We start from the raw sequence: 21,299 nt of genomic DNA, 5'->3' as shown, positions 1-21,299 counted from the left end.
ATGAAAATGACATGGACAAGTCAAGAAGACTAAACATTTGTCTGCGGGCCAAAACAAATTAACAAAACTAGGAGGACGAGTCATAGGTTTAGATTAAACATTGTGTTATTCAAATACATAAAGAAAGCTGTGTTTGTACTAGCTGGAGAAAAAAAAAATACTAAGCTGATTAATGTTTACATGTTGAGAGTAAATAAATAAATAAATTCAATGTATTTCAACAATGTTACAGCAGAAGTGTCTCAAATCTTAATGTAAAATCTGTCTGTCAGAAAAGTGGTAGAAATATATATATGTAACATGTTATATATATATATAACATGTTAACATATAACATTTATAAAAAACATTTTAAGCAAAGGCCAGAGGAAGATGAAAAAAATAAAGAAAAATAAATGAATGTTACGCAAAATTTAGGCAAGTCACCACAACACTCAACTAGGAATTTCTGTCCACCTGAAATGTTGTTAATTCTCTTAGAGAGACAGACAGAGATCTACAATTATCCACCCCCTCTCCCTGCTAACAGTCCCAAACACAGATAACTAATTAGCTACATTACAGTCATTTCCATTTTAATGCTTTGTTTGCTGCCATTGTTTAGGAAAACAATGGGGAGAATTGCAAATGGGAGAGAACTGGTGAGACTCAGCTAATGAAACTGGCCATACACTGCCCTACCCTCAGGACAAAGAGAGAGAGAGAGGGGTTGGACTTAGAAATGGGGCCATTGATAGTCATTTAATTGACAGATATGACTGTTAATGAACTGGGACTCAGAAGCGAGGACTGTTAATGTTTTCAGAATAAAACTGCTTGATGCTTGAATTAAGTTTGAAAATGTAATAATAAGACATCAATACAGTTTTGCCTCTCATTTCCTTCCCAAACTCAAATTCAGTATTTCTTTCTTTCTCATCACCTTTCAATAGTCTTTCAAATGTTGTTTCAGTATTAACATGATGTTTACATACTTTTATCTAAAGTGACTAACAAATGAGGAACATCACAAGCAATTTGTCATAAAGCAAAATAAAATAACAATAAATTTAATGTAAATGTAAATGTAAACAAGATGTTTAAATTGTAGATGACACCTGGCTGGAACATGATATGATACATATGTCACACATGTTAGTTCATTGTAAATGTGAATCTCAGGAAACCTGTCAAGAACATGTTTGGGCCATATTTCATCTAAATTTCAAAAGGAATCACTTTTTTTTTTTTTTCTGCATTGTGGCATTCTTTTTTTTTCACGATATAGCACATTTTATGTTCAAAATTTTGTACTGTAAATAATGATGAATTAAAATTAATGAACTGAAATGTGTTTATGCATCATGGTATTTGTTGTAATGTCTTACAGTCTTTAGTTAAATAAGTAATAACTTAATCTGGGCATGCATATTAACTTAATGAATAAATTATTTTATATTATATAAATATATATGATATGCTATATTATAACATTATATAAATAATATATATATTTTTACCGTATTATTGTAATGAAACTAATGACAATCATCATAGAGAATGATAATAATTAAAATAGAGACAGACAAATAGACAGACAGACAGACAGACAGATAGATAGATAGATAGATAGATACAGAAGATAGATAGACAGACAGAGATAGATAGATAGATTCAGAAGATAGTAAGATAGATAGATTCAGAAGAGACTGACAGACAGACAGACAGATAGATAGATAGATATAGATTCAGAAGATAGATAGAAAGACAGACAGACAGACAGACAGACACAGATAGACAGATAGATAGATTCAGAAGATAGATAGAAAGACAGACAGACACAGATAGACAGATAGATAGATTCAGAAGATAGACAGACAGACAGACAGACAGACAGATAGATAGATAGATAGATAGACAGATAGATCGATAGACAGACAGACAGACAGACAGATAGATAGATAGACACAGACAGATAGATTCAGAAGATAGACAGACAGACAGACAGACAGATAGATAGATAGATAGATAGATACATAGATTCAGAAGATAGATAGATAGATAGATAGACAGACAGACAGATTCAGAAGATAATATATGATATATTAAGTAATATAAATATATGAAGTAAATTGTCATTCTGTTAATGACTTGTTCATTAGAGAATCTTACTGGTTGGAGAATGATGTTGTTAACTCTGTTGTGACGGTGTGAGAGCAGCTGAGGATTTTTTCTTTGGTTGAAGTCATGAGGTTTCAGTGTGAGGTAGAAGTCAGAAATCAGGTATGTGTGGAATGCTGGCGACGGCACTAATCTCTAATCCCCCTCTGAGTGCAGACACTGGAGGACCCCGGGTCACTTACTCTGAGAGAGAGAGAGAGAGAGAAAGACGAAGGATGAGAAAGTGCAAAATGAACAGAACTCGCCTTGGCTTACCTGCTTCCTGTACTTGTTGCTTCTGCTGACCAACCAGATTCGAGTTCCCCTTTGTTTGGAATGGAGTGCTCTATAGTTTACTAGGCCAACTACACTCGCTTTTCATTTTAATTTGCACATTAATAAAAACAAGGCTCTGCAGAATAGACATATGATGTTCGATGGGATTTAATACTCAAATATAAAACACTAAAATACTAATGTAGTCAAAACCTTCATTTGCGTTTTAAAATGGCATCTATTCTGACTAAGCCTTAAGGAATGAAGCTGAGAAAAATAGGTGAGGTAACCCAGTCTACCACAGCGACGGTCAGCGGGGGATTTTAACCGCCAACACACTAACAAGAGCCCTTTAATTTCTTAGTAAGTGTTGTAAGATTTGGCTTTGAGTTTTGACATGGCTTGTGGTCCCCTAAAGACTTTGAGGATTACGAGGGCCACCCAAGAGGAGCGAGGGCCGAGAGAGAGGAGCGGAATACATGAATTCGCAAAAACCTAGCTGAAAAATCTAAGATACGGATGGAGGCCAGGAATATGCCACCTAATGAGAGGTCAAGGGTCAAATGAAACATGCAGCATATGACTGGAAGAGATTTGCTCAATTAGTCTCTCTGGTTTTCAGCCCGTTCTCAAATTATTGCCCAACACACACACACACACACACACACAAGGTATTGTTTATAATATGTATAGGGCTAAATAGCATAAAATTAAAAATGAACCAATGAATCTATGCTAATGCACATCAGTCTCACAATTATATGAATGACAGTTTTGGTGCTCAAGGGTGAAATGACATCATTAGCATTAGCTGACTGCTTCTGCCCCCTATTGGTCCCAAAATATATAGTATTGGACATTTAAGGTACAAGCACACTTTTCACTTACACTCTAAGAAAAGGCCAATGTAACGGGTTAATATGAACATTTCTGTACTGATTTTTTCACACACTGTTAAATGTGGTAACCTGCTATTGTTAACTTAAAGAGCTATTTCCACCTGGTTTAACCCATCAAAATGAGCTTTCTTGGCATAAATGAATGTATTTAGTTTGATTCCGTGATGTTAAATAAAATTCTTGAATTGAATAAAACCAGTAAATTTAGATGTTACAATTTTTAGGTTGCAGTGCAGGTAATTATTTTTGGGAAACCAACCTGAGAATGGACCACTTGCGGCTAGGATAGGAAAAAATATTTTAATGTTGAAAAAAATACACAAATCTGCCTTTCCAAGAATTAGTAAACAAATTTAAAGGAAACAATGGTAATTATTAAATGTATGAGTATTAATTCTAACCTCTAGAATGAAAAAACGTCCCGTCTCGTGGCACGTGTGCTGTGTATGCTCATCATCGGAGTGTCTATGGTTCAGTGGGCTGATGGCCTTTATTCCCACCAATCAAATTAGATCCATAAATCCATTCCTGTTATTGAGGCCGCCACTGCTCAAAATCCAATACAGCCACTTCCCTCTCATCTCCATCCCTCTCTTCCTCTTCGGGTGCTGATGAGTTTAAACAGCTTAGCCTGGAAGAGAGCAAGTGTTAGCTGCAGTTTTAGTGTTTAGTGCTCTGAGGGGTTTAAACAGTAAGTTGCTTTGACATAAAGAGGAGGAGATGGACCACTCATGGAAAGACGAATGGGAGAAATCACAACACTAAATATGGCAGATGTAGGAAAGGAAGAGTCATCCTTCAGTTAAAAGAGCTAATTGCCTTTTTAATATAAAGGCATCGTCTGTCGTTTTGGTGTCATATGTATCATGATTCGACTGTTTAGGAGTCAGTAAGATTTTTCTTTGGATGTATTAAATTAATTAAAACTGAGAGTAAAGACACTTATAATGTTACAAAAGATTTATTTTTCAAATAAATACTGTTCTTTTGAACTTTCCATTCATCAAAGAATCCGGGAAAATATATCAAGGATTTTACTCCAAAATATGAAGCAGCACAACTGTTTTCAACATTGATAATAATCATAAATGTTTCTTGAGCAGCAAATCATTATATTACAATGATTTGTGAAGGATCATGTGACACTGAAGACTGGAGTAATGATGCTGAAAATTCAGATTTGATCACAGGAATAAATTACATTTTAAAATATTACAATTGAAAATCGAATAACATAAATACATCAAAATTATGAATGACATCAATTAATCAAAAACTGGCCTAAAGTTGTTAATTATAAAAATGAAGATCGACTTGTTTGCATCATTGACTATTCATTTTAACATGGTTTATGATTTGAAAATGACCGCTAATTCCGACCTTACCTAGGATTTGGCTATTAAATAGGATTTTGAACTTGTTTTGGCCTAGCATAAGAATTTTATTGAATTAATAAAGGAGGCACATTAAAAACCCTCCTGTTGTCTGGGGTCAGTTTGACCTGCATTATTTCAAAATGCTTGAAAAACTGGTTAAACTATTCATTTCTTCTTTAAATTTTGTGACTATTTCTCATTTAGGGTCATGAATGTGCATGCAAAGTGTCAGCTCAGATGTATTTTGGAAAGGCTGTACAAATTTTGTAACCACTCTTGTTTTGGGGTTGCGTTGACCAAACACTTGCAAAGACTCTTGTCAAATGCTAAAATATGAAATATACAAGAACTTTGAAATGTAAGACTCAAAGTTTACTTGAAACTGAAGACCTCTGAATTATCCAAAGAAAATTCACTGTTTCTTAGTCCAGTTGAGGTTCACAGTCCAAAAAAATCTGTCAAAGGATGTTTTTGGTTGTTAGTTTTTTGGATCTCAATTACTAGACACTAAAAAAAAAAAAGTGTGAGAAACCCATTTTACCCTCACAAGGGTTTGAGAACCAGTTTACACTAATTACAAATAATGTTAGATACTATTTATACTTATAGTTATTTGACCCTCAGTGTGCAAATAGTCACTACAAGTAAACAACTTTTTTTTTTGTATTTTGTGTCTATGCACATAAAATATGTGAGTCAAATCGAACACTAACACAATAGAAATAGATGGGAATTGTTAAATATTTCATATATTTTATATAGTTTTAGGCCCCGTTTACACTAGTGCGTTTTTGTTTTAAAATGCATAACTTTTGCTACGGTTACGCCTGTCGTCTACACTACGCCGGCATTTTCGAACCTTGAAAACGGAGACTTTCGAAAACGCTACAAACCCCGTTTTAGTTTGCAAATGCCGGGGTTGCGTTTCAGTGTAAACAGATCAAATCGGAGACTTTTGAAAGCGATGGCGTGGCTGCCCATGTTCGCACTGCGTATCCTTGACGACCGTGTAAACAATAACTCGGAGACTGAACTGCAATCTTTGCTGGCTTTGTTGTCATTTTTAGCAGCCATTGTGCAGTTAAAATCTGCATTTTTTAATACTGCACCTACCTACATGCACAAGAGGCAGCTGTTTACACTTGTACGCGCATGCCCAGTGTGCATGAATGGTCATGTGACACCTGTTTTTGTTCGTGTAGTGTAGACGGAGATCGTTTCTGAAACGCTGTGGAAACGCTAGTGTGGACAAGGATCGTTTTCATTTTAAAACAAAAACCACTAGTAAATGGGGCCTTAGTTTCTGACAAGCTACAATAGAGCTTGTTATACAATTTTCTGTTTCACATGACTCATTAGTGTTATTCATTGTGTTGATTTTTGGCAAATTGCATGGAAACCAATGTGGATCTGTATGACCCGTGAGACAAAAAAATGATACACAATTGTTTAACACAACAGGAGGGTGCATTTGTTTACAGAGAGCTTACGACTTACTAGACAACTCTAGCTTTATGAAAAAATCACAAATGTTAGTGGCACACTAAACTCCTAGCCCGTCGCAATTTAACTTTACGAACAACTGGTGCAACCCTACCCAGGTTCTGCTCCAAGTTGAGCAGTACTTGAATGCTCCTTATTAAAAAGTGTTAACGGTTAAAGTCGTGAGCAGAAATGAAATCTAAACTAGCTCTGGACCGGAGGGGTGGAGCCCGAGTTAATCCGAGGCCCTGGGCCTCTCTCTCGCAGATCCTTGGCCTCAAGAGGTGTATTGATCCTCGGGGTGAGATACAGAGAGAGGTTTGGGTCCGACCATCCCCACAAAGCCAGAGGGCCACACACACCTGTGAGCGAGTGTGTGTGTAGCAGCGCTAAGCCTAGATTAAGCTAAAGTTACCCGTCTCTCTCCCCTCTTGCCATGTCATTCAAACCCTTGATAGTTCTGCAGCCACACGGCACACACAAAGCCCCTTTCTGGGCCGTCCTCAGCATCGCCATCAGCTCTCAAACATCAAACAAGGGGGATTATGGAATTGCGAGAAGTCCCTAAGGGCGGAAAGAGAGACAAAATGGAGTTTTCCGAGGGAACCCCTTGGCCCGAGCGTCTTCTCTCAGGAGATTACTCTACAATTTGTTTCCTTTTATTCCGCCATTTTGTCCGACCTTAACTGCGCTACTGCGGCCGTACTGTAATCCCTGCGCTATGACAGATTACACACGGCTTTGTCAACTTGTCTAATACCTGACTGTGAGGGAATTGCGAGGTCTTAAAGCACTTAACTCCTTAAGAAGGTTCACACACACCTGATGCATGAGCACAATCCATGTCATGTGTCATGTCTGCTTTGTGATTCACTACTAATGAATCTGCAGCGAGTCATATGCAGGCCCAGATGGAATTTGCTGACTTTTTGGGCATTTTCTGTGCTGTTTTAGGGGGGTAAATTAAAAGGTTAGTTCACCCAAAAATGAAAATTTGGTCATTAATTACTCACCCTCATGTTGTTCCACACCTGTAAGACCTTTGTTCATCTTCAGAACACAAATTAAGATATTTTTGATAAAATCTGATGGCTCAGTGAGTCCTCTATTGACAGAAAAACAATTAACAATTTCAATGCCCAGAAAGCTACTAAAGACTATTTAAAACAGTTCATGTGATTCAACCTTAATGTTATAAAGCGACAAGAATACTTTTTGATTGCCAAACAAACAAAGTAACGACTTTATTCAACAATATCTAGTGATGGGCGATTTCAAAACACTGCTTCATGAAGCTTCGAAGCTTTACGAATCTTTTGTTTAGAATCTGTGGTTCGAAGCGCGTATCAAACCGCCAAAGTCACGTGATTTCAGTAAATGAGGCTTCGTTACGTCATAAGTGTTTCAAAATTTCAATGGTTCACCACTGGGGGGGCGTAACTTTGGCAGTTTGATACACGCTCCGGACCACTGATTCGAAACAAAAGATTCGTAAAGCTTCAAAGCTTCATGAAGCAGTGTTTTGAAATCGCCCATCACTACATATTGTTGAATAAAGTTACTTTGTTTTTTTGCCGCACAAAAAGTATTCCCGTCGCTTCATAACATTAAGGTTGAACCACTGTAGTCACATGAACTGTTTTAAATATGTCTTTAGTATCTTTCTGGGCGTTTGAAAGTGTAAATTATCTTGCTGTCAATGGAGGCCTCACTGAGCCATCGGATTTTATAAAAAATATCTTAATTTGTGTACCGAAGATGAACAAAGGTTTTACAGGTGTAGAATGACATGAGGGTGAGTAATTAATGACTGAATTTTCATTTTTGGGTGAACTAACCCTTTAAGTTAAATTCTAGTCAAATTTGCAGATGATACGATTGTCATTGGGCTCATATTGAATAACAATGAGGCTGCATATAGGGAGGAGGTTCAGAACCTGACAGCGTGGTGTGACATCAACAACCTGGTCTTAAACATCAAAAAGACCAAAGAAATTATTGTGGATTTTAGGACCACTAAAAAGATCACCCACAGTCCTGTGAATATTAAAGATGAGGTTGTAGAGAGAATCCATAACCACAAGTTCCTGGGAGTTGGGGTGATAATACTGCATGTTTAATAGGCAAAGCACAACAACGCCTTTTCTTCTTGAGAAAGCTAAGGAGAGCTAACCTTCCTCAGAAGCTGTTAGTCAACTTCCACAGATGTACTGCAGAGATCATCTTGACTAACTGTCTGACAGCCTGGTATGGCAGCTGTACTAAAGCACTGCAGCAGGTGGTGAAAACAGCACAGGACATTGTTGGCACTGATTTATCATCTCTTGAACATCTTTATAAAACTCGCTGTTTGAAAAGGGCCAACAACATCATTAAGGATATCACTCATCCTTGTCACAATTTGTTTCAGCTCCTCCCATCTCGAAGGCGCTTTCAATCAATCCATGTACACACAAACCGACTAAAAAACAGTTTTTTCCCCACAGCAATAACTCTGATATCTCCCTGACCATGTAAAATAAGTTACTGCTAAGTTATTTTTATGCTGCTATACATTTAATTACTTGTCTTAACATTGTAGTTTTTTTATAGCATTATTTATTGTATGATGTCAGTTATTTATTAGTAACTATTTCATTTTTTTTTTTTTTTAACTATTTTATTTCAGTAGATGTTGTTAGTTATTTGTATTGTCTTTTAATGCACTTCGGGGTTGGCACAATATAAATTTCGTTGTGTTACACAATGACAATAAAGTACTTGAATACTTGAACATGGTAAAATGTGATCACTTGAGCTGAGAATACTGCAGTGGTGGCTAAAGGCACTAAAATAAAGGAAACTATAATAAACTAATGAATCTGTAGGTTTTTATGCAGAAATCTCTTTCCGCTTTCTGCAGAGTTCTACATAAGCAGATTTCATGTGGGCCTTGCCATATGTAAATACTCCTTAAATATTTATGGATTATGAGCTGGTGTTGTTGCATGTTTGTCCTTGAGACAGTATGACCTCTGAGTGAAAGTGCCTGCTGAGATGAACATGAGGTGTGACATTCTCTTAATTGTCCTTGATGTCAAATAAAGAGACCAATGACAGAGCCAGTGGATGGATAAACCTCTAACATAGCACAACCTTAAAAAAAAAACTTGGTAAATCCAATAAAAATACAAAAAAAAAAAAAATGTCAACACCCACATCCGGGTCATATTTTCCACTTTTTTTCTCATAGATGGGTATAGAGACAGAGAGACAGACAGACAGACAGACAGACAGATAGATAGATAGATAGATAGATAGATCAAAAAAAAATCCTGTGAGTATAAGATACATAAGATAACATAAAACCGACATAAACTGAAATAAATCATATCCATTAAAAGTTAGTGTATCACAGGTTACTACGACAAAACAGAGTATGTTATCGTTTCCCATCTCTCATCCAATGGTGGGATGACCTTATTTTGAATAAAGTCAGGGAGGATTAAGAGGAGGATGTGGGGTGGGGGTGTCTCCATGGCAACAGCAGGTCCAGTCTGGGAGGAAGGTTCAAAGAGTAACAGATGCTGTCTTTGTGGGACATGTGTGGAGGGTGGAGACCTTCTCCACTTTAGAGAAGAAAGTGTAACATAACATATCCTCAGAGAACGAGAGAAAACCGAGTCCCTTAGCGTCATTTTGAAAGCTCAAATATGATAAATATACATAAACTAACCATTTTTATTCAAATCATTTTGGACTCAACAAACACAAGAAGTGTTTAGTAGTTCTCAAATCTCTCAGGCCTGAACAAGTGGACATTTACCCTTGGTTTCACAGACAAGGCTTAAGCCATATCTTAAAATATGTCAGTGCCATTGTTTTGTCTCAAGATGCACACCACCAGTAATGTTTTTTTTTCTTTCTAAGGTACGTTTATAAAAGCTACTTAAATATCCTAAATTAATTAAGGCCTAATCCTGGCTTAATCTAAGCTCTGTTTGTGATACCAGGCCATAAAGTTTTATTTTTGGCCAATATAATGATTATATCTATATATATCATAAAACATATATAAACTATGGAAGCACTACAACATGTCTTTGTTTCTCACATATTTATTCATTTAAATCCATGCCTTAAATTGATGAAAAATATAATGCAGTTCTATACAAATGTTAGAAAGTTACTATTATTTAAGTTAATTTACAGTAAACTTATTGTTTTTGATTGTATTTTATTATTATTATTGAATATATCATACATATGTAGAAAATGTATAAAAAATTATGAAATTCATATGAACAATGGAATGGTTTGACACAATATTCAATAAACTACACAAACAGATTGTGGGGGAAAAGTTGACACTGGTTACAAAATACTGACTGGACTAAATCACAACGCTGATAACAGTGACACCTAGCGGTGAACATGTTATATGAAGTTTGTCGATGAGACGGTTATGCCATCGTTTTTAAACAATATTAAATTAATTTAAACTCCGGATTAACTTTAATATGCTATTAGAAGACTGATTTATAGGAGTCAAGAGAGTTATCCCTGTATATCCCAGTATATAGAGCTGATGGCTTATTTGCATGAAGGAAGGTTTACTTCAGAATTTACCGTCCGTTTATAAAGTTTATGAAATCAAAATACCCGAGTTTCAGACATGTAAATATATAAAAGATTAATATACTTTGTTAAAAGTTATTTGACCTTATACAAACAGGTGGGGAAATAGACCACACTGTTTATAAATTAGAGACGCGACTAGTCAGAAATTTGATGACAGTGACACCTGCTGGTGAACCTGAGTCATGAGTCATTTTGAACTGAGGAGGTACTTGTTTTGTCATTAGGGGTTCAAGCGTGTAGCGGTGCAGCCCTATTGTAGTTGTTAGAGATTCCAATGATCAGCATTCTCCCCTAAAATTGATCGTGGATACCAAACCCTAAGTTGCAGAGACTTGAAACTTTTGAGGGATGATACCACCCCGTGTACAACGTCACCAAGGCTTGCCCCAATCGGCCTGATGGTGGCGCTACAGCGATCAAACGTACATTATGGCTCATAACTTCTAAACGGTTCGTCTTTTAGGCTCAAGTGTCTTATATCATTGGAATCCTTGGCTCAATGCAGACAAAATGCTAATTTTTTCAAATTTGATTCGGCTCAGATTTGATAGTCGAAAAATAAAAATTTTTCGGGTATTTGGATTTTTTGAAAAACCTACTTTTGTGAACTAGTCCTAGGTTTTTCCTGACCGGAACCAATCCAAAGATTTTCTGGAGTCTGACTGTCAATAATTGAAAAAAAAAAAAGTTGAAATTTTGATTCAGGTCCGCCACGGAACGGCAAAACGTTAGAAGTGGGCATGGCCAGTTTTACGAAAATGGCTATCCCTCTTGACCGGAATAATTTCACCAAACTCAGTACACCTATGTATGGGCTCAGTCTGTGGTCGCGTGAAAAAGGACACAACGACTGGCCACTTGGCGGCGCTATAACATGAAAAAAAACAAAACAAACAGCTGTAGCTACCCAACAGTCAGTCCGATTGACTTGAAAACTGGCATGTGGTGTATTTGTCCAAAGGTGCCATGATTGTCTTTGAGGACATCTGCATATCTTGAAAAACACGGCCGCCGTCGGCTAATGAATTTCGAGCAGCTGTCCGACAAGGTTAACGTAGGCCGATCGGAACTAAACTCGCTGGGCCTGTTTGACTCACGGCCCTGTGAGAAATTCAAAATAAATCGGCCACCAGGGGGCTTCCTTTGTTTTATTTCATGTGCATAAAGGATTGTATATCACACAATTTTTCACACATGCCCACAACATTTATAACACATGGTAGAACTCCTCATTCTGAGCAACTTTGCCTCTAGGACCACCGCTGTCAATCGAATCATCTGTTAAAATATTGGATATTATTTCAAAAACCTACTTTCACGTTGGCTGTTAAAAAGCTTTAAAACATATTTCCTTAGTAAATTGCCTGTTTTGGCTAAATGGTCTTTTCCATCTACGATCTAGGTGGTTACAGGCTTGCTAAATAAAACATAATACCTTTTTACGCATGTGCTTAAAGGCCTTAAAGTGCTTGAACCCTGTTGCTTGCAGCTATATTTTAAGAAAGTATTTATAACAAATATGCTATCATCAAGCTTATACACGTTATTTATTATAACTTGATTATTTGCACAATGACATGAAAATTAAAGTTAGACATTGCTATAGTAGCCTAAGTGAAGGATTGAAAGTAAGTTTACCTGAGGATGCCAGCTTGAAGTTAATTTCAGAACTAATTTCAGGCTCATGTTTGTGCTCTTTACACCCAAAATGATTAAGGCTACCAAATTCAACACTATTCCAAAACATTTTTTCGTTGAAGAAACACCTTGAATATTTCCTATTAAATTCTTAAATTATTTCAAATTCATTTAAATCCAAAACCATTTAAAAAAAAAAAAAAAGTTTAAGTTTAAAAAAAAAATGTTGTGAAAAGAAAATAACCTAATATGATTTCCATTTTCAAGAAAAAAAAAAAAACAGCGAGTTTAAGTTTTTTTTTTTTTTTTTATCCAATATTAAGACATTTTTTGATGGAAGGACATGAATTACGTTCCTTCTGAGAGATCCTCATATTATTCCTAGTTAACTTGAGCAGTTGATTTTCTTAAAGAACTGTGGCGTCATCTAGCGGTGATGGAGAGAACCGCATGCTTCCTGCTGCCACCCGCCACAGGATGATTGAACTTGCGGTTCGGATGCGCTTGGAAGGCGTGGTTTTATCTCACTGACACGCGCCTAACATTCTTTCATTGATAATCCGTCGAGTGCACTAACTAGTGTACGAGCAGCGCGACAATTGCGCACTAATCAAAAGGAAAATGATGTGAGACAGACGCACACGTACCAGGTAGGAATTTTATGCGCGTGTATTCTTATCTGCAGCTCCTACAGGGATACATCACAGTGATGAATTTGCCAACAAGGTCAAGTTATGGGATTTCAATAGGAGTCAAAGCAAGGATTTGTATATGAATGGGTGGGTTCAGCATTTTTTGGGGGGAAAATGATTAAACTAAATATTTTCTAATGTAAAGCTTTTTCTAACATTTTTCATGGTTTTCTTAAGATAATGGTAAGTATAACTAACAAATTCTTATTTTTAAGAGATATAACCAATTAATCTGGGTTTAATTCATTTATCATAATGCATGGTGCTGTTTAGACTTTGGTTTTGCTTTTTGTCCTACTGTGTGTGTGTGTGTGTGTGTGTGTGTAGGTCAGGTTTTGCCTATTGTGGGGGACCAAATGAACCCAGAAGGATAGAAAATCCTGAAATTAGCTACACTGTTGCCAATGGTTCTAAATAATGTTTTATATTGTACATAAAAATGTAGAATGCAAAATATTTAGTGATAGGGAATTGAATATCATTTAAGGAAACTGAATATAGCAGAAGCAGAAGTCAATGAAAAAATGTGTGTGCGTATGCGCACTCGTAACCCAATTTAAAGATGAGTTTGCTAGTATTTGCAAATGAAACGTGTGTGTCTCTTTGTGAATTGTTGCATGCATCGCAGTCTGTCGTCTTATTTACAGCCCCAATCAATATGCGTGACTTCGCCCTATTAAAATGGATTATTTTTAGGGTCATTTGTGTAGAGCCCTGTGTTAACCAGCTCCTGAGAAAGAGGCATTTCTCTGCCTGAAGTCTGGATGTATGTATGTTCTAGTGGGATATCTGCTGGATGTAGAAATTAATGTTTAATATGAGACACTGACGCCAGAACTTAATAATATTTGATAGTGTGTTCCCCACCCCCACCCTCCTGCAGATTCGACCGTCCTCCGAGCGGCTCTCATCAATGACAGGTCACAATTTGAGACTTGCCATAATTGACTTTCATGCTTTTGTCAGGCAATTAGAGTGAATGTTTCCGCAGTGGCCAGTGAATCGCACTGGCTCAGTGTTTCGTTTTTTATTTATTTATAGTGTGTGTGTGTGAGAGAGAGAGAGAGAGAGAGAGAGAGAGAGAGAGAGAGAGATGGCGCACAGTTTTACACATAGACTTTCCTCTAATGTTTGTTATCAACTTGAAAGGAAGAAAATGTAAAATACTATACCTACTAACTATACACTATACATTACTATTCAAACTTCAACAAAAGTGCTGCAGCAGAAAGAACTGTTTTGTTCATATGCATATTAGTGGTAAACTGATGGGTTTGTCATTGGCCAATGCAATAAAAACAAGGCAATCCAGATAGTATGATAATTATAGCAAAATGTAGCTGTTGTTTTATGAATACATGATGCTTAAAGGAATAGTTCACCCAAAAATGAAAATCTTGTCATCATTTACTGTATGAAACCTGTATGAATTTCTTTCTACTGCTGAACACAAAAGATATTTTAAACAATATGGGTAACCAAACCATTGACTTGGAAGTCAAAGGTGCCCATCAACAGTTTGATTACAGAAATTTTTCAAAATATCTTCTTTTGTGTTCAGCAGAAGAAAGAAATTCATACAGGTTTGAAACAACTTGAGGGTAGAGCGGCACGATTCTGGATAAAATGAGAATCACGATTTTTTGATTTCAAATAGAGATCATGATTCTCCCATGATTCTGAATATACAACCAAACAAAATAAAATGTAATTACTAGAGGTTCTGACAAAATATAAATTGCTGACTCTAATTGCTGGAAAATGTTTGAATGATTTAAAAAATGGTTTTGAATGAATTCAATGACTCATTAATAAATACTTGTTTCATTGCTGGATGAATCACCCTCCGACCCAATGTCCATACTATCCATCCTAAATAGTATGTGAGATTAAAATAAGTGTGTCCCAAAGCATAGTATGTTGAAAAGAGTATGCCAAAAGTCCCCGGATGGTCTACTATTTCCAGTAGATTTTGAAGTGTGGATCCGTGCACACTATAAAGGCTAATATTGCCCACAACCCATTGCACTTTGGACGAGGATTCAGTTCAGAACTACAAACACGAGTAAAAAGTGTTAAAAAAAACTACAAAACATGGCGGATATGCGCGACCGACGGTGAGAGGTTTGAGTGACTAATAATTAGTTAACTTGATAGAAAATATTTATTTAATGTTATCGTGTTATATTTAATCTGCAATACCAATGTGGACTTTTATAAAGATCCGATTGGCCATTAACTTTTAAATGCATGGGACGCAGCATCAGTGTTTTTGAACGAATCTTTGAAGAATCGTTGTCATTAATATAGTAGGATCACGTGCTTGAATCGAGATCTTTTTACGATTAATCGTGCAGCTCTACTTGAGGGTGAATAAATGATGACTGAATTTTGATTTTTGGGTGAACTATCCCTTTAATGATACTTCTGCATGCTCAGAATACTATAAAACATTTGTATCGTATTTGTAGTCTTCATCGGTGAAGCTATCATTGTTCAGGGTTGCTGAGGCTGTTATTTTCCCTGAATCAGCTGTGGTTTGTGTTCGACTGTCAGATTTCCATTTTTGAGGCTCCTCGGGGCTATTTGAGTTGCTAAGGTCAAAAACGGAATAATTGCTCACCAACTCTTCAGAATAGAGAAAGATATAGAATATGGTGGAATGAATTCTAATACTTACTTGCTACATTTATATGTAGACTACTAGTAAAATTGTTATAAAATATACTGAATAAAAAAAAAAAAGCCACAGTTTGGATTTAAATTGGCAAATACTTTACAGTCTGTGACTGGATCAATATTGTTGTGATTATATTGTTGTGTTTCTAGTATGTTATATGTTTGGGAACAGTTCTTTTAACCCTAATTGATGGAGTGTGTAGCTTTTCATTTCTTAAACAACCGTGTAGGAAGACACATCATGGCCATATTCCAGGATGACAATGTCAAGATTCACCAGGCTCCTTTGTGAAATTGTAAAAGAATGGTTGGGAGGGAGCATGAAGAATCATCACACATTAACTGGCACCTTAAATTCATTGAAGGTCTTTGGGATGTGCTGGAGAAGACTTTAGAGAGTGCTCACCTCTTGCATTGCCAATACAAGATCTTGACCAAAAACTGATCAAGTGGTGCATACATTTTTGGTCAAGATCTTGTATTGACAATGCAAGAGGTGAGCACTCTGTAAAGTCTACTCCAGCACATCCTGAAGACTTTCAATGAATTTAAGGTCTGGACTCAGAGGTGCCAGTTCATGTGTGAAAATGATTCTTCATGCTCTCTCCCAACCATTCTTTCACAATTCGAGCCTGATGAATCTTGAAATTGTCATCCTGGAATATGGCCATGATGTGTCTTCCTACATGGTTGTTTAAGAAATGAAAAGCTACACACTCCATCAATTAGGGTTAAATGAACTTTTCCCAAACACATAACATGCAGAAACATAATAATCACAGCAATAATGATCCAGTCATAGACTCTTAAGTAAGTATTTGCCTATTTAAATCTAAACTGTGGCTGTTTTTTTGACCGGGTAGTGTATATTGCTAATTATCATTATCATATACACTCTTAAAAATAATGGTTTCAAAAGATTTTTTTTCAGTGATGCCATAGAAGAACCATTTCCACTATAGACCTTTTGTGGAATGGAAAGATTCCATGAATTTTAAAGGTTCTACATGGAACCATCAAGAACCTTTACTTTTAAGAGTGTATTGAAACAATGTGTTGTTATGAGTTTTGATGCCTGCAATGTATTTCTGATCTAAATCATTTGCTAATGAATAGGATGGAGGGAGCATCACATAGTGAAAATATCTGGGATTGTTTGAATATTCCCAATAAATCAAATGTTGAATTAATTTGGCACTAGAAACTAAATCTGTCCTTCTAAAAATGTAATAATATATGCTGAAATGTATGAAATGTCAGTTTTTATATTATACTGTAGAGACAAAATGTACACTCTAAAAATGCTGAGTTGTTTCAACCCATGGTTGGGTCACATATGGACAAACCCAACCGTTGGTTTAAAATTTAAAATTAGATTTTTAAACCCAATTGTTGGTTTTGTCCATATTTGACCCAAACATGGGTTGAAAAATTCCATTAAAAGTCTATAAAACTGCATTTAATTTATTAAAATAAACTATGGAATATACAGTTAAACTCATGCAGTAATTAACATTACAAATATGTAATACAATTTGTATGAATTGTTTATTGTTTTTGGGTTTTTTTCTCATATTGTCTGTATATTTGCATTAGTAGTTTTTACATTGCATGTACATGTGAGACACGGGATTAAGCATTTTCCTAAATAATTTATAAGCCTGTGTTGTGCAGTGTAGTTGATGTTACAAAAACTGTTTCTATATTGATATAATGCTTTACAGAACAAGTAAAGGATGGCACTGCTACAAGTAATGGCTTATGATGGATTAGTTGTACTTTTGTTTCATTTTATTGGAACTTCCTACTGAGCTGTTCTGTACAGTTATAAATAACCTCAAACATTTACACTACATCATTCCCTTATAACTGTATATATTTTGCAGATAAATGTTCAGGCAGATTCTAACACAGTTCATTTATAATGATCGCAAGAAGACAGTGTATCTAAAATTATTTTTATCTCTCTGCTCTAGGGAAGTCTTGAAGGGGACAATATCAGGCTTTCAGAGGGGAACCAAATTGGAATATTCTGACTTTGGATTTTCATTACATAAAAGGGATTCAACATGGAAAATGTACCAAACCCCAAAAGGACTGTCACTGTCCAGATGATGCCTCAGCTCACCAGTATAGATGTGCTGGGAAATAAAGAGTTAAATGCTAACTGGGACATTGAGCCAAAGTTAACCTTAAATCAGGATTGCTCAGATCAGGATAATATGCATCTCAATTCCTCCATCAAAGATTCCCACACCACTCTTCTTGGAGGGACTGTCCTTGAAGACAAACACGTGTCGTCCCATGGCAGCGAAGAACACAGGCAACCTCAAAATAGTCACGTAAACATAAAGACCTCAGGTCAGTGTGCCAAGAGCACTGAAGGTAGAAAAACTGATTGCGATATGAATTCAAATTCAAAAACTGTCCTTTCGACATCCAGCCCATCATCTACAACTACATATAACGCTGACCAGGAGAGAAATGGCAATAGCACAACAAAGGCACTTCAAAATGAACAACATGAGCCCAAAGTACAGAGCAAAGCATCAGTAGTTCAAGAAACTAGTGCGATCAAAGTGACTCTGCACAATCAAACGCCAAGCCAGGCTCGGGCTCCCAGCACCAACAACACAATCAAGGACATGTCACTTTTATCTGAATCAAAAGATGTGAGTTGCACCACCAGCATAAGCATCAGCAGTTCCCCGCTTGAACGGGTATCCACTACCAATGCTCCTAAAACCAATCACTCAGTGACCAAAACATCTGGACCAGCACCTGGGACAAGAATTCAGACCCCGCAACCACACGAGATCCATCATATGCCGGTTAAAGAGGACAAATGTAGCAATGACGGCGTGAAGGATTTTAAACCACCAGGAACTGCTCAAGAGACTTCTTCTGGACGCCCATCTTCAGCTAACAGTGCAAGTCACTCGGTCCACACGGAAGTGATTGATGAGGAGGTCCAAACACAGGGAGCTGCTCCTGAAGAGCAGAAGCAGGTCCACTGTAAACTCTATCGTGAGGCATCTACCATGACTTCAGCAGCTGAGTTTGGCGACCAACCCGGCACGCAACGGCATGACGTGGAGGTGCAGGCGGTTGCTACAGTCTGCAGTCAATCTACAGCCACTAGCCCTAGTCTTCTGTCTCTACAACCCCATCGGAGATCAGTTGGCCTACTACCTGAGGAGAATGACAGTATAGCAGTGGTCGTTGGGGTGAAGACCACCTCAGAGGTCCCATCTGTTGTTGCATCCAGTACGATCCTCCCTGGGAAGCCTCCAAAGTCAGACACAGTGATGGTGCATGTAGATGCTGACCTTCAGGAAAAGTCCAAGCTTGGGCCCAAGCCTAAAGAGCCTCAACACAACAGCCAAAGAGGATTTTCGCCGCTTCAACCGGTTTATCAGATCAATATCGAGACCTGCAGCCAAAGCAAACAGTCAAACGAGACTACCTGTCACCTTCAGAGCCAGGGTTCACCTGCGGTCTCAGCATCTGGTCCTCATAAAGTGGCATGTGTGCAGGAGCCCAAGACAACATCTGCTCAGATCTGCCAGGATCTGCCAGAAAAATCGGCCAAGCCTCCTGCATTGAAATCCAAGGAGGCAAGTTCTGCAAAACCTCCAAAGGACATCACAATGACCACTCCTCCAACATCAAGCTCGACACCACAAAGTAAAAAGACAGAGCGCCAACAGAAGGGAGCGTCAAAGCAGGAGCATGAGAAAGAAGACCAAGAGGAGGAGAGTACCAAGCAATCCAAGAACAGTGTGCATGACGTTGTGTGGGACGAGCAAGGGATGACATGGGAGGTATACGGAGCGTCTGTGGATCCAGAGTCGCTGGGATTTGCTATTCAAAGTCACCTGCAGTGCAAAATCAAGGAGCATGAGAAGAAGATCATCACCCAGGCGACTATCAGAAAATCCTTGTCTTCGCCTCCTGGCAAGAAGAACAAGAGGAGGCAGGTTAACATCAACTTCAGGTCCATGTTCCAAAATGTCCGCCGACCCAACTGTTGCGCACGTCCGTCTGTACTAGAATGAAAGATGATTGGTTTTCATTGAGAGGACAATGTGATCTTCCATGAGACTGTGCAAAGCATGTTGGAAGATGTCTCTCGTTTGTTTTTTGAAGAGTTTGTTAAACATAGAAATGGTGATTTGAGTGTTATGTGGAGAACAGTAATGTTAAAAGAAAATATTTTTAGAAAAAGATGAAATTATTTATGGTGATAGTAAAGCTATAACAATGTTTAGAGTGCAATGGCAATAATTATAATTAATATAATAATAACAGTAATGATAATATGTAGCAATCTGCATGTGTATTAGTTCAGAATGGCAGTCTTCTAAATACCCAAGATTATGCACTGTACTGACGAGCAGATGTATGCATATAACCCTTTTTACCGACTTTGTTTAGTTGAATATCTTTTTAAACTTTAGTAGGTTTGTTTGGTAAATATTTGTTTTGCATAATTTTGTTTGTAACACTGTTGATTTATTGTGAATATATTTTATTTTATTTAGAAAAAAACAAAACAAAAGAGCTTCACAATGCTTATTATTATCATATTTGGTGTAAACTGAGCCTGTTTATGATTTTATATTAAAATAGTTTGGCAAGCATTTCATCATATGGCAGTGTCTTATCCTATCAAATTTAGCACAGTGTATATTATACCACTGACATATAATCATGGGCAGCGTGCCGACATATAGCGCCGTTACACTTCGGGCGACCCAAGTTCGAGTCCTGGCTCAGCGGACCTTTCCCGATCCCGTCCCCCCCTCTCTCTCTCCCATTTTGTATCCTGTCTGCTTACTGTCCTATAATAATGAAGGCAAAACGCCTTCTTCAAAACGCCTCTTAAAAAAAAAAAGATACATCATGGATTATTTTGGGGGTTTACATTTCTGTTGCATCTGTACAGTTAGATCTCATGTGTATGTCATTTGCAAATGCTGTATAATGAAAAACAGATCCTCATCAAACCAAAATTTAGATAATTTAAGCTTCAAAATACTTAGCATGATCTCAGAACAAGGCCGTGCACAGCTGCTGGAGGCCCTATAACCCAAATAGTCAGATAAATTTAAAGAAATGCACATTTTTAAAGCAATCCTTCTCTATTATTCATACCATCATTAAGACTGCTAATAGATTCCCTGTGGATCTCAGATTTGAACTCGCTGCAACCCTGCTGGAGTTCTGCGTGGTTATTAGCGCGTTGCTGTATGGTTGCTACATGGTTGCTAGGGTGTTTTTGGATGGTTGTTTACTGGTCCAAGTAAAAACAGATGACACCCAGATCTCTGTGATCTTCTGGTCTCTAGATATGACTAGGGTCTTTACTTCAATGTTGGTCTATGGTGTTTTTTTTTGTGTTTTTTTTTCCACCTGTTTAATCATCTTCCAGGTGAAAATCTTAAAGGGTTAGTTCACCCAAAAATGAAAATAATGTCATTTATTACTCACGCTCA

The 21,299-nt window shown here is 37.1% G+C and overlaps 2 protein-coding genes across 6 annotated transcripts in view; one reads left to right on the top strand and one right to left on the bottom strand.

The window, feature by feature from the left end:
• otx2a (orthodenticle homeobox 2a) overlaps nt 1-3,948 on the bottom strand; it is a 33,806-nt gene extending 29,858 nt beyond the window's left edge. For all 4 annotated transcript variants that reach the window (XM_051908934.1, XM_051908962.1, XM_051908953.1 and 1 more), the window contains exons 1-2: nt 3,716-3,948; nt 2,152-2,343 (exon numbers count right to left, since the gene is read on the bottom strand). The gene's annotated coding sequence lies outside the window, so the exon portion shown is untranslated. The remainder of the gene's footprint in view (nt 1-2,151; nt 2,344-3,715) is intronic.
• Nucleotides 3,949-12,922: 8,974 nt separating this feature from the next.
• On the top strand, nt 12,923-20,447 carry gprin3b (GPRIN family member 3b). 2 transcript variants are annotated; one of them, XM_051909177.1, is made up of 2 exons: nt 12,923-13,080; nt 17,778-20,447. In XM_051909177.1, the coding sequence occupies exon 2, from the start codon at nt 17,871-17,873 to the stop codon at nt 19,857-19,859; it is 1,989 nt and encodes a 662-aa protein (XP_051765137.1). In that variant the 5' UTR covers nt 12,923-13,080; nt 17,778-17,870; the 3' UTR covers nt 19,860-20,447. The 2 variants fall into 2 exon arrangements, with proteins under 2 accessions (XP_051765137.1, XP_051765147.1); XM_051909187.1 differs by lacking the exon at nt 12,923-13,080 and adding an exon at nt 13,168-13,305.
• Nucleotides 20,448-21,299: the final 852 nt, after the last annotated feature.

This window comes from Ctenopharyngodon idella, chromosome 1, assembly GCF_019924925.1.
Source record: "Ctenopharyngodon idella isolate HZGC_01 chromosome 1, HZGC01, whole genome shotgun sequence".
In the NCBI taxonomy this organism is placed as follows: domain Eukaryota; kingdom Metazoa; phylum Chordata; class Actinopteri; order Cypriniformes; family Xenocyprididae; genus Ctenopharyngodon; species Ctenopharyngodon idella.
The sequence above is the reverse complement of the archived record's forward strand: the minus strand, read 5'-3'. Positions and strand labels throughout refer to the sequence as shown.

Coding starts and splice junctions, on each gene's coding strand:
- gprin3b (XM_051909177.1), top strand. CDS start 17,871: ATGGAAAATGTACCAAACCCCAAAAGGACTGTCACTGTCCAGATGATG.